The 14,305-nt window shown below is 62.7% G+C and overlaps 2 protein-coding genes across 3 annotated transcripts in view; one reads left to right on the top strand and one right to left on the bottom strand.

Moving 5' to 3' along the window:
* Positions 1–12,154, bottom strand: part of TNNT2 (troponin T2, cardiac type) — a 323,809-nt gene extending 311,655 nt beyond the window's left edge. The window contains exon 1 of the mRNA XM_090263475.1: positions 12,147–12,154. The gene's annotated coding sequence lies outside the window, so the exon portion shown is untranslated. The remainder of the gene's footprint in view (positions 1–12,146) is intronic.
* ELF3 (E74 like ETS transcription factor 3) lies at positions 2,176–5,912 on the top strand. Of its 2 annotated transcripts, XM_090263356.1 has the most exons (9): positions 2,177–2,307; positions 2,700–2,870; positions 3,075–3,296; positions 3,477–3,572; positions 3,718–3,837; positions 3,975–4,064; positions 4,148–4,264; positions 4,634–4,829; positions 5,236–5,912. In XM_090263356.1, exons 2-9 carry the CDS (start codon positions 2,708–2,710, stop codon positions 5,348–5,350), a joined length of 1,119 nt encoding a protein of 372 aa, XP_090119482.1. In that variant the 5' UTR covers positions 2,177–2,307; positions 2,700–2,707; the 3' UTR covers positions 5,351–5,912. The 2 variants fall into 2 exon arrangements, with proteins under 2 accessions (XP_090119483.1, XP_090119482.1); XM_090263357.1 differs by lacking the exon at positions 3,718–3,837 and having other exon boundaries at positions 2,176–2,307.
* Positions 12,155–14,305: the final 2,151 nt, after the last annotated feature.

The following is a 14,305-nucleotide window of genomic DNA, read 5'->3' as shown; positions in this document are numbered from 1 at the left end:
CTCTTCCTTCATTTGCGCAGAAGCCTGACGCATTGGGGAGCCCCAATCCTGGGTGACTGGGGCCCTTCCTGGCAGCCACTCAGACCCACGAGCTTTCTGAGCTCTCACATTCCACGGTGTGGGTGTCCGAGTGGTGGCTCCTGTTCCCCACACACGGGCCACCCCCAATCCTCCGCTGCGCCTGCCTGGTCAGGGCTGTGGACAGTGCTCTTGACAGTCCCCATCCCCTCGAGGAGGCTGCGCCCTGTGCGGCCCCCGCCCCGCTGCTCCTCTGACCGCTGTCCTGGGAGCTTCTCCCCACCCGACCTGCCCTCCAAGGCGCTGACCAGCCGCCCACCTAAGTCCCCACACGTCTCCATGGCTCCCAGGTGGGCGAGGCGTGAACACGCGGGATCAGGCACCAGCCCACAGGCTCCCCTCTCCCACGAACCCCCTTAAAGGCAACGGTGCTGACACCCTTTGTCCCGTGCCTTCGTCCTTCTGTCCTCTCCCAGCACAGAGCACGTGAGCGGTCGGGGCTGGGAGCCGGTTCTCCCACATTCCAGGGCCAGTGACTGGGTGGAGGGTGTGCCCGCCTCAGGCTCCGTGGTGGAGGCCCCGCGGGGCCGGGAAAATCCAGAGCCTGATCCCCTGGGCCCTTGGAGGGAGCGGACCCCAGCCCCTCTCCCGGCCACCCGTGACTTCTGTCACAAGGAGGGTGAGGGGTGGGTCTGGGCTGGACTCTCAGTCCTCGGGCTGCAGAGTTGGGGGGCAGCCCTGGAGATGGGTCACCCTCCCCCTGAGGAACTTCACCCTCGGAGGCTGCTCTTGGCATGAGCCTCCTGGACTGTGGCCCTGACCGAGGACGTGGGGAGACTCCATCAGAGGTGCATGAGAGACCTCAGGGGTTCTTCAGTGCAAAGCACCTGGCTTTCACAGGTGGAGAAACCGAGGTGCGGAATGGCAGAGTTGGGGAGAAACCAAGAACAGTCCTCTTGCCTCTGTTCCACCCCTCAACGCCACCCTGCTCAGGGTCTCGTGGGCCCCGTGGGGCTCAGGCCGGACTCTCGGGGCTGAGTTCCTAGAGGGACCCCCAGGTGTGAGGACGTCCCTCTGCAGGTGGAGCTGAGCGAGAACCGGGAGCCAGGGGCAGGGCAGGAGCTCCCGTCAGTGGCTTTGAGTCCCGGCCCCACCACTTAACTAACGAGCCCCGTGTGGTCTGGGCTCGGAGCTGCAGTTCCCCGTGAACAAAGTGGGGATGACCATGCCTGCTGACAGGGCTTTGTGAGGATCAGCGGGGCTCTGGGGAGCGGTGCATGAACACCAAGCATCCCCTTCCTTGGCCGAAGGGTGCAGGCAGGCGGGCTCTGACCAGCAGGGGGCAGCAGACGGCGCAGGTGAGCGGCTCTGAGCCCAGCAGCGGAGGCAGACCAGGTAGGCCAGACGGAGGGGTAAACACAGCCTGGGGGCTCCCGCCCCCCAGGCAGCCAGAGGCGCGGAGGACCTGCGAGCCGAGCGAGCCCGGTCTGTCCTGAGGCGCTGCAGCAACCCTGACGCTTGGGTGGGGTCCCACAGGCAGAGAATGCCAAGACCTCCCCGTTGGGGTGCGAACAAGCAGGCCCTAAGGCTGGGGACGCAGGGGACTCGAGGGACACGCGAGATGTGGCCCTAGGGCTAGGCTGGCAGGCCCTCCCCCCCGCCCCCAGGCACCGTGAATGTCACCTGGAGAGCCTCCCAGCTGGAATCCTGGACGCCCGAGCCTGGGCGTCTTCTCTTCCTACCAGGCCCCTTGCCCCCGGATCTCCAGACACTGGGGCCAGCAGCCTCTGGGGTCAGTTCCCACAGTACCCTTGCCCCTCGCCAGCCCGTCCCTGACCTGCCCCCAACCCTCTCGAGGAATTTTCTCAGCCTGAGGGAGGTGGAAAATACATAGTCCCCCGCCGACCCGCGGCGACCCTCCCGCCGCCCGCTCAGGCCAGTGCCCTGTGCCCAACCCCAGAGGGTGTGGGACGACCATCTGACAATCATTAAACCAGCTGGGCCTGATTTCCCAGCACCCCAGGCAGGACCTGGGCCAAGTGGCACAAAATATGCAAATCACCTGGGCCCAGGAGCCCAGTGTGAGGCCAGGAAATCCCCTCTGGCCAATGAGCCGCCAGCTCAGGTTCCGGCTATAAAGGCCTAACGGGGAGGAGCTCCCGGGCCTATTTAGGGCGGGCGGGGGAGCCGAGGACACAGTGCCCGGTGAGAGCGTTGCCTCCTGGATTTCTGGCGCCTGCTGCCCCTTAGTCCTGCTGGCCTGACTGCCACACCCGCACAGCCACTGTGGTAGGTCCCACCTGCCCTGCTCCCCAGCCTGGCTGGGGAAATGGGGGTGTTTGCAGTTCTGAAGTCCCCAGTAGGAGTGTGTGGTGATGGGAGTGGGGGGCTAGGGGGGTGGGAGGAGAGGGTCCTGAAGGTCCGAGAGCCAAGGGACTGTCCCTGGGAGGGACAGGGTGGTCATGACTCTGTCAGCCCCCTTGAAGGGCCCAGGCAACTAAGGAGGGAGCCCAGTAGGAGGCCGGGTACCCCCCACGGGGTTCTGAGATCCTGGGGCCCATCTTAAAGATGAGGTGTCTGGAGGGATGGGGACCAGCGCACCCCAACCACACCTGCCCAAGCTCCTGGAGCAGAGTAGCTGCTGGGCAAGGGCAGGCCCTTCACCAGCCCCCTCCCTCCAGGGAGCCTCATGGCAGCAACCTGTGAGATCAGCAGCGTGTTTAGCAACTACTTCAGCACCATGTTCAGCCCCGAGGAGCCCTCCCTGGCCTCTGCACCCCCTGCTGCCTCCTTCGGGGCTGATGACCTCGTGCTGTCCCTGAGCAACACCCAGATGCCGCTGGAGGGCCCAGGTGGGTCTTGCAAGGAGGGGTGTGATTGGGGAGGGGCGTTTCCTCTAAGAGATTAGGTAGCCTGGGGGTCGGGCAGGAGGAGGGGCCCTGCGGGATTTGTAGGAGGTGGAGGTGCTGGGGCAAGGGACTGTGAGCCTTGTCCCTGGGTGGAGGGTGGGGCTTGCAGTGGCCGGCTGACCCTCTGCTGTGTCCGGCCCCTTCTAGAGAAGGCCAGCTGGTCGAGGGAGCAGCCCCAGTTCTGGTCCAAGGCCCAGGTTCTGGACTGGATCAGCTACCAGGTGGAGAAAAACAAGTTTGACGCCAGCACCATCGACTTCTCCCGCTGCGACATGGACGGGGCCACACTCTGCAGCTGCGCCCCCGAGGAGCTTCGGCTGGTCTTCGGGCCCCTGGGGGATCAGCTTTACGCCCAGCTCTGGGACCTCAGTGAGTGCAGCCCCTGGGCCTGCGTCCCTTCTCTGCTAGGGAGGCCCCAGGTCAGGGATCAGCGAGGCTGCGGGAAGGCCCGGGAGCCCCAGGCCAGGGCGGGGGCCCAGCCACCAAGAGCCCCTGAGGGCGAGGCGAGCCGGGCAGCCAGGACCCTGACGCCCACGCCTCCCTCCTCAGCATCCAGCTTCCCCGACGAGCTCGGCTGGATCATTGACCTGCTGGAACAGGACAGCGTGTCGTTCCAGGAGACCCTGGGGGACCCGGGCCCCTTAGGTGAGCACCCACGTTCTCTCCGCGCCCCCCACACCGCCCTCCCCAGCTAGAAAGGTCAGCCGGTCACTGGGCACACGACTGGGTGGCCTTACCCATCCCTGCCCAGCCCTTGGAGCCCTGTCTGAACACTCACCTCCTCGCACAGACCAGGGGAGTCCCTTCAGCCAGGAGATGCTTGAGGACCGGCGGCAGCCCAGCCCCTACACCCCGGGAGGCCACAGCGCCGGTGCCCCGTCCCCAGGCTGCTCTGACATCTCCACCGCAGGTGAGGGCTTGCCCTCCAGTCCCCCAGGTGCCCGTGCCCTGGGTCCCCTGCTCTCTGGGGCGAATGGAGCTGGCCAGCAGCACGCGGCCGGCAGGGGGTGCGGGCTGCGAGGGTCTCACTGGGAACCCCCTCCGTAGGAACCGGTGCTTCTCAGAGCTCCCAGGGCTCCGACTCCGGAGGGAGTGACGTGGATCTCGACCCCTCCGATGGCAAGCTCTTCTCCAGGGGTGAGTGGAAGGTGTCGCTGCAGGGGTGCCGCCCTCCCTCGCCGCCCCACCCCTCGCTCTCCTGACCTTCCCCTGTCCCACAGATGGCTTCGCTGACTACAAGAAGGGGGACCCCAAGCACGGGAAGCGGAAACGGGGCCGACCCCGGAAGCTGAGCAGGGAGTCTCGGGATGGCCTGGAGAGCAAGAAGAGCAAGCATGGTGGGCACCGGGGCCGCTGCGCCGGCGGGGGCAGGTGGGGGGCAGGGCTGTGTGGCGGGGGTCCGCCCAGACGGCAGTGGCAGGGACACCGAGGCCTCTGGAGGAAGGCCCGGCCACGCCCATTCTCTGTGTAAGGGTCCCCGCCCTGCAGGCTCGGGGGTCTGCACTTGCTGACTGTCCCCAGCCGTTGGGTGTCTGTTCCAACTATAGCCCCGCCATCTGGTCACTCTTGGGCCCTGGTATTTGAGCGCTAAAGCCTCCATGCTGTGAGCCGGCCCTCCTGGGCTCCTGTGCGGCCACAGCACGCGGCGTTCACGGGGCTGGGTGGGGGACAGAGCCCCGGCTGCTCCTCATGGCCTGGCCTCGCAGCCCCCAGAGGCACCCACCTGTGGGAGTTCATCCGGGACATCCTCATCCACCCCGAGCTGAACGAGGGCCTGATGAAGTGGGAGAACCGGAAAGAGGGCGTGTTCAAGTTCCTGCGCTCCGAGGCCGTGGCGCAGCTGTGGGGCCAGAAGAAGAAGAACAGCAGCATGACCTACGAGAAACTGAGCAGGGCCATGAGGTGAGCGGCCGTGAGTGGCGGCCTAGAGGCAGTGGGAGGCCTCCCTCAGGGGCGCAGTGAACGTCTCACGGCATTTCTGTGTGGCCCACAAGGCTCGTCCCAGCAAAGGCCACTTCTTAGCACACCCCCACCCGCCCCTGTTGGAACCATTCAGTTGCTTGTCTCTGGGCCTCGGTTTCCCTGGATTATCACCCAGGGCCCTTCCTGCCCTGGAACGGTGTGGGTTTGTGACCAACCCCGCAGCACAGCCCCAGACAGAAGCAGCAGCCGGTCCCCGGGATGCAGTCTGGGCCAGAAAGTGTGTGAGGTGTGGGGTGGAGGGTCCCGAACCCGGTGGAGACAGGTCGCCTGCAGATGGGCGGCAGGCATGTCCCCGCCGGGCCCCTCTGACCCCGCGTCCCCCCAGGTACTACTACAAACGGGAGATCCTGGAGCGGGTGGACGGCCGGCGGCTTGTCTACAAGTTCGGCAAAAACTCCAGCGGCTGGAAGGAGGAGGAGGTGAACGGGAGTCGGAACTGAGGGTCCGCGGGACCGAGACAGACACACGGACTCGAGGACGGTGGCCCCTGTCGAACGGCCGCTTTGCTGCAGAGGACACAGAGGCTCTGGGCTCTCCCCGGCCACCGCCTCGGAATTACAAGCCCAGGGTTTGAAGCGACTTGTCCCTGACAAGGCTGCCAGTGTGGGCTCCTTCGGTGTCTCCTGACGCCCGATCCAGACCCCAGCTGCAGACGCTGCCCTCACCCCTCCTGGACGGAGGCCGGGAAGCCGGGGTGGCCCCAGGTGCTCTGAGCGACGGAACGGCCCTGCACCTTGCTTCTGGACCGGCTCCCGCCTCCCTCCCTGTGCTCGGGCTCCGCGGGCGGGGGTCAGAGCACGCCCTAACTTATGTGCTGTGGATACGTGAGATGTACATAGAGATCTATTTTTTCTAAGACATTCCCCTGGCTCTTCTTGGCCCTGGACTGGACCAGTTGGGGGGCAGGGTGCGGATGCTCAGGATGGGGCTCCGGCTCCTTTCTCCCGCGTGGAGGCAGAGACCTACCTCCAATAAAGTGCCTCCTGGGCTGTTTGTAACCTTTGTCTTAGCTCCCCGTGCACTGGCTCGCAGGCCTCTGGATCGGATAAGTCAGGGTGCGGGTGGGGCCCCCCCTCTGTGGGTCAGACTGCGGGTCACAGGTGAGGGCAGAGGCAGGTGTGGAGGGTGGGGTTCCTAGAGCCAGGAGGGCTGGGTGTAGGGCACGCTGGCTGGGGGCTGGGAGGAGAGGAAAGGGGACCCTGTCCATGACTGAAGGGGCTGCACAGGTTCCCGCCAGCAGGGCTGGGAGCCCCAAGGGCCGAGCTGGAGCTGCAGGCTGTCACAACACAGAGCTCACTGTGAGGCGGGGTCCGTGCCGATGTCTGCGAGAGGCCAGAGCGCATGTCCTGCCTGCGGAAGGGGCACTTCTGCATTTGGCCACGCTGGCCGTGAGCAATTGTCTGAGATAAGATCGGCCTCTGTCATCTGACGTGGCATCAAAGTGGTGATCTGGTGGAGGGAGACGCGGGCACAATGGAGAGGAGACTTGAAGAGGAGGGACAGGCAGGGTGGCCATTTGGAAGTCTCACTCATCCCAGGCGCCCAGGCCCTTGAACGTCCTCCCAGGATGAGACCGAGTGAGCCTGTCCCGCAGCTCCCGCAGGGATGGCTGCAGGGCTTGGCCCTTGTGACCTGACGCAGCAGGCCCCACTGTGGCTCCATCTGCTCAGGGACAGTGCCCCCAGGCTGAGCACCGGGCCTTGCTCTGCTCTAGGTTCCTTAGGAGGAATGGCTGCCAGTGGGATGTTCCAGAAGTTTGAGACGTCAGATTTTGAAAGTCTGAAAGGCCACTTGGTTGTCTGAGAAATACCAGGTTATCCGTCGAAGGGACGCAGGCAAGGAAGGGCTCTGAGGAGAAGGTGGCTGTGAGCAGGGGGCGGGCTTGCCCTGCAGAACAAGAACAGGTGGGACAGTGGGGTCCTGGAAGGGCCGAGAAGCCCTGCAGCCGTCGGGAAGCTGTGTCGCTCTGAGGCGGGTGGTTGGCCAGAGGTGACGGGCGAGGAGGCCACACGCTTCACCCCAGACACACCTGCTGCCATGCCGGCCAGGCCCTGTCCCTGGGGGCCCTTCGGCAGCATAGCCTTGTCTCGTGAAGATCCCCACGTGCCAGCTCTGGGCTCATTTCTGCACCCATGCTATCTTGGGGACCCCTACAGAGGTCCCCTTATTGCCACAACTGAAGGTACCTCGGGGCCCCAGGGCCCTGCCGCTCCTCGCACACCCGTCCCGCGTCTTCTGCTTAAAGGGGTGCCAGCGTGAGGCCGCTGCGCGTGGACAGGCGGACGAGCGTGGGAAGGGAGGGCCCGGGCCCCGGCCCTCTGCCCGAGGGAGGCACCGTCCGCTCCCCACTGTGACCTTCGTCCTGTTTCGGCTTATGAGCTGCTTTCCTCATGCCGTTATCGCACTGGGTCTGCGCGCCAGCCCCTGGAGGAGACGGGGAGCGCCCGCATGCCTGGTGGGGCTGGTCCAAGGTCACCACAGGCGGGTGAAGAGGGGACCGGAGCCCAGGACTCCTGCCTGCAGGTGGGAGCCCGGAGGCAGCACCCTTGCTGTGGCTCCTGGGGCCCCTGGGCAGCCCCAGGGAGGGCAGGAGGGGTCCTCAGCACCCGCCAGGGCACATGTCCTCACTTAAGATGTCTTTGCCCAACGTTGCTCTCCATGGGCCTCCGACGACCCTGCAGAGCCGGGCACACACCCCTAGGCTGGCTTTTCTCACCCTGTCCTGGGCACCCACTCTGTCGGGTGCCAGCCCCCATTGCTCCCAACTGTCCCCAGCCCAGGAACCACTGCAGGCTCGTCCCAGAGCTGGCCCCTGGCTGCTGGGCAGCCGCTCCCTGGGTGTGGCCTGCAGCAGCTGGTCACCTCTTATCTGCTTCTGTGGAATTGGTGTGCTGCTGGGCAGGGCCGAGGGAGGCCCCCTCCCACCTGTGGGCGTGCCTGCCCCCCAGCCAAGCCTCCGGGACAGTTCCTGGATTCCCACCCCCCACCCCTGCCCCCAGCCCTCCACCCGGTTCCGGTTCCGGGGAGCTAGCTTCACCTGCTCTCTCCTGGGCGAGGGGGGTAGAGGGGTTACACTTTTTTGAGAGGTTCATGTCAGTCTGTGCTTTTATTCCAGTTACCTGTCTACACGGCTCCCTCCCTGACGAGTCGTCCGCGCAGCTGGGCCAGGACAGGCTCACTGACTGCAGCCCCTCCTCGCCCAGCGCCTGGCACAGAGCAGGTGCTGCACAAATATTTGTTACACAGCCGGCTGCCACCTCTCCCTGTGCGCCTACTCACACACGCACCTCACGCCTCACAGCCATGCAAACGCGCACACACGCACAAGCCCTGCACACTCACATGTGCCCACACACACCACACGCACACACAGCCTCCCCCGGGACCCCCACCTTCACTGACCCTGCTCACCTCCCAGGGCTCCAGCGGACCCTCCCTGGGCCTGCCCTCCCGCCAGGCCCTGATGCAGAATGAACACGTGGGCCCTTGTGAGGGGTGAAAAGCTCCAGGGTGGATGCCAAGCCCTGGGCCCCCCGAGCGTGCTCCTGATCGAGGGCACAGCTCCCCTGCCACCGCCCCCTGGACCTCCACGCTCCGCAGGCCAGCCCTGCTGTCTGGCTGCCGCCTCTCAGAGCTCACGGGGCCCCCTTGCCCCCACCCCCCGCCTTCTGCAGGAACTACCTCGGTCACAAAAACAGGAATGTTGCCAACGTTTCCATCAGGAAAATCCTGAGAATAACTTGGATTTGTGGCTTATCTTAAGAAATCAGAAGATCTGGACCCTGGCCCACCCCTGCCCCTGGGAGGGCTGGGGTGCGACCAGAAGCCCCGCCAATCACTGGCCCACGCAGCGAGGGGCCTGGCACGGGCAGCGACACAACGGGAGCCTGTGACGACCTCCTGGGCAGGCCACGCGGCTTAACCCAGAGCGCCCAGAGGCCACCGCCAGCCCACAGCCTGGCCCAGCCGGCCACCGCCGTCCTCGTCAGAACCCGCTCTCCTGGGCAGGCTTCCTGTACTTCCTCCCTTCACCTGTCTCTTTGCAGGAATTGCCTGGATTAGCCCCTTCGGTTGTAGATGAGACCCACAGATCCAGTGCACAAGCCCATTTTATAGGTGAACAAACGGAGGCTCAGAGAAGGAAGGTGATTTGCTCACAGTCACACAGCAGGCCCCTTATTACGCACCCACTGGGTGCCAAACAATGTGCCAGGCAAGTGCTTAACATACATCCCTCACTCCTCATCTGAGTGTCTGCTGTGCGCAGGGGCCGGGCAGGCAGAGGGCGCGCAGGGTGGTAGGGAGACTCGGCCGGAGCCTGAGAAGTTCCAAAGACCCCACTCAGGGCTGCCAGGCAGGACGTCCCCTCACTTCGCAGGTGAGGAGGCTTTGCAGAGCTCAGGAGGCAGCTCAAGTCTTCCAAGCGGGTCTTTTTAGGAAACCTAAACTTGAACCCCAGCTTCCTGACCCTCTTGCCACAGCTCTGAGCCACAGAAGCGTCTCCTTGAGGGCCAGTGTCTGAGACCCAACACTAGCTGTTCATTGGAGAAGGGCCCACAGCCAGACAGACAGACAGACACGCCCAGGGCAAGGGTTCCATTAGATCTGCTTCCTGGGGACGCCTTGAGCCTGTGGCCAGGGCGGCGGGGGCGGCAGGCAGAGGGGGTCTTCATTTCTGAGATCCTCATTGAGCTGCCTCTTGTACACCCCTCTCCCCCTCCCCCTCCCCTCCCCCCTCCCTCCCCCGCTCCTGCTACGTGCAGGGCTGGGCCAGGGCAGCAGCAGCAATTAGCTCAGCTCAGCCACCCGTTACTGGAACCTTCCTGTCAACTCTGGAGCTGATCCAAGGAGCCACGCCCCGTGCTCCCACATGACTCAGCCTCACCTGCCCACCTCCACACCTGCCACCTCAGTGACCCAGGCACAGCACCCAGGGGAAAGTCCCAGCATCCTTTGTCTACCCTCACCTGCCCCATGCGTCTGTGTGCAAGGCATGCTGGGACTGAGCGCTCTTACGTCACCGGCCTGGTCTGCCGGTGCCCAGCCCCGGCGGAAGCTGCAGGCTGGCAGGGGCTGGGCTGGGCCACGGAGGGAGGAGGACTGCTTGAGACGGGAGCAGCTATGACCGTGGGAAGTGCTCACGTTACGCGTCGGACCGGCAAAGAATAAAAAGAACGTCCTGTGGTCTGGAGCTGGCGGAGGCGCGAAGGAGCTCAGGCCGTCCCCAAACCCGTGGTCTAGCGCAGGGTGCACTGGAGACCCTTTCTCAAGAACAATTTGACACATTGTTTAAAAGCCTTAAAAAGCGTGTGTGTGGGGGGGTATGAGGGTGATGAATTGTCATGGAAATAATACAATTGAAATGTGACTGTTAAAAAAAGTTGTACCTTTTCACACAGCAATTTCATGTCTGAAATTTTTCCAAAGAAAATTGTTGGCCAGGGGCACAAAGAACACAGGCAGGCAAATGGCAGCCACCTCGGTGTCAGCCTGAGAGGGCTGGGGACGTTACTGCAGCAGAGATGTTGACTCACAGGCTCGGCAGCCGCTCCCGGGAGGCCTCTGGGCGGTATCACGAAAAGAACTTCAGGTCTTTTGGAAACAAAGACATCGTGTTTATATCACTATGAAAAAAGTTAAACCATTTCTCGTTTTGGAAAAAAAATAATAGTATCAACAGAGTCAGAAAACACTGCTGTTTACACCCCCGGCCCTTGGAACACGCCTCCAGGTGTTCAGCCGCTCAGGGGCAAGAATGGGTCCTTCCAGTTTGGCGGGAGACCTCTGGCTCCGGGAGATGGGGTCACTGTCCAAAGACTCACAGCAAGTGTCTGTTTGTTTACTCTCTGTCCTCAGCTGGGCGGGGTCTCCTGATGAGCCCACCGAACAGACGGTTCATGGCGGGTCCCTCCTTCATCTCTCGCACCCCTCCTCGACTTCGACAGTTCTCATCGCTCTGCTGAAATTCCCCATCTGCTTCTGCATGTTGTTCACCTTTTCAATGAAAGCCTTTGACGTGTGAGGGCTCTGTGAGCCTGGCTGTGGTGACTACTTTGTTTCTTGACAGCAGGATTTTTTCATTGACCTTTTTATATGTTTCATAATTTCTCATTAAATGCTGGACATCTGTGTGGGGCAGTAAAGACTGAGATGAGCAGTGTATATGGCTGGTAGGCCACCAGCACATGTGTGTGCATGTGTGCATGCACGTGCATGTGAGCCCATGTACGTGTGTGTGGGAGGCAGGGCCTTGAGTCAGTCTGGTCAGGGCTCCGTTCGGGCTGAGCTTTGCGGCTGGTCTGGCTGCCTGCTCTCAGGCACCACGGGCCCCGTGAGTCTCATGCTGGGTTCCCTCAACGCTCCGGCTCCGCCCGCGGCTTCAGTCCTCTCGCACCCTGCGGCACCTGCGCCGCAGAAGGGCTCTCTCACGCTCCTCCCTCCCCCAGGGTGGGCGCTGGACGCCTGTTACCCGGTGCCTGCACCCTGGAGGCACAGGAGGGTGGGCCAGAGGTTCTGTCGCCCTGGCCCAGGCTCTGTCTCAGGCAGGGCATGTGCCTGGATCTTGGGGGGCGGGGTACTTTTCGGCCGTCCTGTGCCTCCTTCCTGTGGCACCGCTCTCTGCTTTGGTCTGTGGCAGGTGCTGCGTGGGTCAGGGTCCCTGCCTGTCCTCCTGCCCGTAGACTCGTAAGTGCAGGGTTCCTCCCCTCCCCCGCAAGGCTGCCACTGGGCCCGGGCCACTCCCTGCCATGGGGCCCCCGGGGCTTCATGGGACATTCAGCAGCATCTCTGGCCTCCACCCACCAAGTGTCCATAGCTCACCCCTCCCCGTGTTATGACAACCAAAAACGTCTCTGACATTGACGCATGTCCCCTGGGGAACCAAACGGCCCACCCCCAGAACCGCTGCTCTAACAGGACCTCGGGCCCATGAGGGAAGCAGCTCTTTCTTCCGCTGCCCCCACTGAGGCCTGGAGGCACCCGAATGGGCTGCACCTGCCCCGACAGCTGAAGGTCCTTTCCTCCTCCTCCTCCTCCTCCTTTCTGCTTCTTCTGGGGGATGGTCTGGGAGGGAGTTCCTGCTTTCTGCTGGCAATGCCCCCGCCTGCCCCCAGGGAGGCTCTCTCCAGTCTCCTACGCCCACACGGGACGGTGCAGGCCCCAGGGACCCTCTTCTCCTGCCAGCCCTCCCTCGGCCCAGAGGAGTTGTTGAAACACCAGCACCCTGCTTCGGGCCGGTCCTGCTCCCCCCCCTCGGTGTCAGGTAAGTCCCTCCTCGAGGGCCTGTCTTTCCTGGGGTTCTAGGTGACTTGGTTGCTCTGTGACCCCAGCTCTCTGATGAGTCCAAGAAAAGTTATGATTTTGTTGTTTATCTGACATTTTTGGTTTTAGGAGGGAGTGAGGCGTCTTCCAGTCTCCCACACCCTCCTTGATCCTGTGTCCAGAGCGAGGCTGTGCCCTAATATGTGCTGAGCAGGTTGGCTCTTGGGGTGCTTCTCAGCCTCCTTGAGGGTCCTGGGAACCAAATCCTCTTGTCCGGACCCCAGCACACGTGTATGCAGGTGATTTTGCCCATAATCTTGCCGCCGATGGCGCCTCTTCTCGGTGCCCAGGAACTTCTCGCTAGCGGCTTTTCCTCCAGATAAACTGTCTTGTTGGTGCATAGATTGTCGCGGCAGCACTTTTTGGAAATAATACAACACTAGGGACAAGTTAACAACGAAGCCGCTCTTATTAGAGGTTCTTTTGTGCCAGGTGTTGTTAGTATTTTACATGTGAAGACGGTAAGGCTCACAACCACCTGCTGGCTGTGAGGTGGGTCTGTAACACCTGCCTTTTCTGGTGAGAAACCACAGCACAGAGCACTCAGGCCCAGCCGCTCCGGGTTTCAGAGCTGGCGGGTCTGAAACGACCGTCCAAATTCAGGCCCCGCGAAACGTGCCCGTTTCTGACCCCACAAGTCAACATCAAGGACCAGGCTGTAAGCAGGGAAGCAGATGAGCACACAGGAGTGTGTCTACAGGGAGATGCGTGGTGCCTTGATAATGTCCACAGAGAGGGGATTTGTTAATCAAATCCTTCTTCAGGGATGGTGAGGCTCTGCGGGGTCACGGAGAGTGACACATTTCATGGCGTGGAACGCTGCTTGTGGCGCATGACTAGGGGAGCAGGCTGCTAGGACGGCAGGGTGACCTGTGTGTGTGTCGGTTTGCAATGCGGGGCTGGCGAACGGCCTCCGCCTGCAGGGCCGCAGCGGGAGGAAGCCTGGCAGCGTAGGCGGAGGTGTGAGGCTGCTGGTTTTCACGCCTTTCTGTGTGCGAAGTTTCTTGTACAAAAAACCTGTATTGCTCTTAAAACAAAAAAGGAGACAAACACTTTTTCTATTTAGAAGAAGACACGTTAGTGACTCGAAAGAAGTAAAACATGCGCCTAATATATGGGGCACAGGAACCTCAGGGTGGACCGTCTCCTTGGCGCCTGGAGACTCTGTCCCGGGGACGCACCTGGGAACTGGCGTCGTGGGTGTACCCTCCCCGCCTGAACCCTTAGGAGTAAGCACACGCTGACCACTTGCTGGGGGTGACATTGGTCATTCGCTGGGGGTGATAGCACCATGACAGTATTTGCTAAGTGGCTTTGAAACCTCAGAGCAGGGCGCGAACTCTGGAACCCAGCACAGGGAGGGGCGTGGGGACGTGCCTGGCCACAGACAGGGGCATCACCCAGGCAGAAAGGACATCGCTGGGGAAGGTAAAGGTGCGTGAAATGGCTGCGTCTGTACAAAGAAAGGGGAGAAATGGGCTGGGATCGGAGCCCAGCGTTCCAGGCAGCGGCGGCAAAGCCGAGGCCAGCAGGCTCTCGGCCGTGAAAAGCTCTGTAGGGTCCTGAGGGGGACAGGCAGCCAGTGTCAGGAGGGCTCTCTGGAAACACCTCACTGACGTCGGTGTGGCAGTGAACGGACGGGACGAGACTGAGGTCGGTTCCCAGGAAAGGCGTGTTCAGGGTGACTTCAGCCCCTGCGACCATCCTGCCGCCAGCATGTGAGAGCCCAAGTGCAGGCCACTGAGCTGCGCTCCGTGAACCCCAGGGCTGGGAGAGACGCTGAGTGACACTGTTGTGTTAAGTCACTGGCTGTGGGACAGAGCAGGGGTGTGATGCCGTAAACACAGGCAAGCAATATGCCTGAACCAGTGGCGTGGGCTTCGGGGCCACGTGGCAGGTAGCCGGGGGCACGACGTCACGGGGGGCTGTCCATGACAGTCCACAGGGTGCTAAAGAGACTGTGAGTGGAGCCCCGATGTCCTGGAGGCACCGTCCACGGGGCAGAAAGGGAACCGAGGGACACGCGGCGGCCCCTGCAGGGTGTGGTGATGCCGTCACCTGCAGAAAAGTGAGAA

Source organism: Furipterus horrens, unplaced genomic scaffold, assembly GCF_987537825.1.
Source record: "Furipterus horrens unplaced genomic scaffold, mFurHor1.1.pri manual_scaffold_15, whole genome shotgun sequence".
Classification (NCBI taxonomy): Eukaryota; Metazoa; Chordata; class Mammalia; order Chiroptera; family Furipteridae; genus Furipterus; species Furipterus horrens.
Note: the sequence above shows the minus strand (reverse complement) of the source record. Positions and strands in the feature narration are given on the sequence as shown.